A 2,304-nucleotide genomic window follows, 5' to 3' on the forward strand; every position below is an offset into this window, starting at 1 on the left:
AACTGAATATGTTTTGCCGTTTGATGTCTATGTCTGGACCGTTGCGTAAAAAGGAGGGTTTCTGCCCCGTTACTTCTCCGCTGTTTTCTTGTTCCAGTTCAGTTTCAGCCAACTGAATACAGTTCAATCGACCGGACTTCTTTGTGCGGATGTGAGCGTCCTTAACAACGGTCAATAAGTCCTTGACAGCGGTCTGTCTGTTCTGGATTAACAACGTGTCACGTGTTCTGAATTGACCAATCAGAATCGAGTATTCAACTAAGCCATGTAATAACATGATATAAAAGCACCATAATACTTCTTTAAAACTAGGAAAGAGTGATTTTAATCATCATCAACTTGTCATTGACTTAATTAACAAAGTGTTATTTTAGTATAAGGCATTAGTGTTTCTCTGAGTCCATTTCTGTTTAGATTGAAATATGTGAATACATCATAACTGGCAATTTATGGACTGAATGAACTTAGTAAATAGTTTTTAAGATTGGTATTAAAATGAAACAAGAGTCAAAGTTGATGCAAAATACATTTAATAGAAACACACAGACGAGAACAATAACTATCTAAGTCTTAAATATCAACGAGCAACTTGAAATGAGGGTGTTATATAGAAAAATGAATGTAAAGTAGGTAATAGTATACAAATACGACTGATAGTATGATATAAACAGGCAGAAATATATCTGAATGTGTCCCCCCCCCCTCTCTGACAGTGAACTCCTAAACTGTCCAGACTCGCTCTCCAAGGTCGCGTTCTGGAGGATAGAAATAGTCTGAGCGCGGCCACGACCCGAGAGCGGCACTTTGTCGGTTCTTATCTCCGGACAGATGCTCTTCAAGATCAGGGAGTGAAAACCAGAGTCCTGCTACACCTCTACACACACACACACACACACACACACACACACACACACACACACACACACACACACACACACACACACACACACACACACACACACACACACACACACACACACACACACACACACACACACACACACACACACACACACACACACACACACACACACACACACACACAGGATCTCTAACCGTGTGATCAAAGACAAGGATCACCTCCCCAACTCGCCACTGAAAGCATATTCCATATACTGTTTTTGTGTGTGTGTGTTTGTGATGGTGTGTGTGTGTGTGTGACCTTGTGTGTGACCCCTGACCCCCCCTCACAGCACCAGCCGGTCCTCGCCCCCCTCCTGGATGACCCTCCCGATGGAGGTCTGGCTCTGGCTCTGGATGAAGCTCTGCCTCTTGGCCTCCATCAGCGTGTGCAGGTCGCTCCACAGCTTCATCTGCTCCATGTTGGCAGCGTGGCTCTCCCTCACCAGCTTCTGCTTCTCACGCAGCTTCTGGAACCACCGGGAGCACAGTTAGGGTTAAAGGGATACACATTCAGAGAAACACAGAGACTACCGGAGTAGGGGTTAGGGTTAAAGGGATACACATTAAAGTGGACCTATCATGCTATACCTACATACTCTATTTGCTCTTTTTTAGCCCTGTTTTTGCAAGGGCTGAATCTGAGAAGTCTTCTTCGCTGCTTTTGTGGCACACTACAGCGCCACCTACAGGCCTGGCATATGTACTACAGCGTCTGCAGCGCTTTCGAACGGCAATGGCCGTGGCTGTCTCCTCCTGATTGTTGGAGAGTTGCCCATATAGGCGGAGCTCCTCGTTTCTGACGTCAGAGATATTTCAAATCTGGATCAGTCTGTATCAGATCCGTTGCAGCCCCGTTTTTAGAGATTTGGGTATGGAGGAAAATAGAGAGGGTTGTGTTTTCTGACACTTGGTGAGTTCCCTGGAACACCGGGGACACATGTTCATGTAGAAAAGACGTACAAAAGTGCATTTTGCATGATAGGTCCCTTTTAAGAGAAACACAGAGACTACCAGAGTAGGGGTAATGTGTAACTTTTCAAAAGACACTTTCATTTAATCAAAATATATCTCTAGGGATTTCTTGGATTGTGTTACAGTTGCTCTATTTCAAATGTTGTTGAACTGTTCACCTTTTTATAATATCTTGATTTTCTTCACTTCTTGTTTTCGCATTGTCCATTTGCTGCTTTAACTCTGCTTGTTTCCCAATGTTGGGACCACTAAACATTGTTTTTGAAATCCTAAACTACCTTTACCTAATGCAGTATAAAGTTGATGTACAGACTAATACTTTAATAATTACATTTCAATAATATAACATAAGGTAATCTGAAGTGGCTGATTGCGTGATGAGTACTGTGTTGCACTAAAAGCATGATTTCTTGTAACTGTCTGCTTGAT

General features: G+C 43.0%; 1 protein-coding gene across 1 annotated transcript in view; it reads right to left on the reverse strand.

The window, feature by feature from the left end:
• Nucleotides 1-513: 513 nt before the first annotated feature.
• ift81 (intraflagellar transport 81 homolog) overlaps nucleotides 514-2,304 on the reverse strand; it is a 19,176-nt gene continuing 17,385 nt past the window's right edge. Inside the window, exon 11 of the mRNA XM_079687078.1 lies at nucleotides 514-1,388. Within this exon, the coding sequence (XP_079543204.1) occupies nucleotides 1,188-1,388 (201 nt within the window). The 3' untranslated portion in view covers nucleotides 514-1,187. The remainder of the gene's footprint in view (nucleotides 1,389-2,304) is intronic.

Source organism: Notothenia rossii (genome assembly GCF_949606895.1).
Source record: "Notothenia rossii genome assembly, chromosome: 6".
NCBI lineage: Eukaryota > Metazoa > Chordata > Actinopteri > Perciformes > Nototheniidae > Notothenia > Notothenia rossii.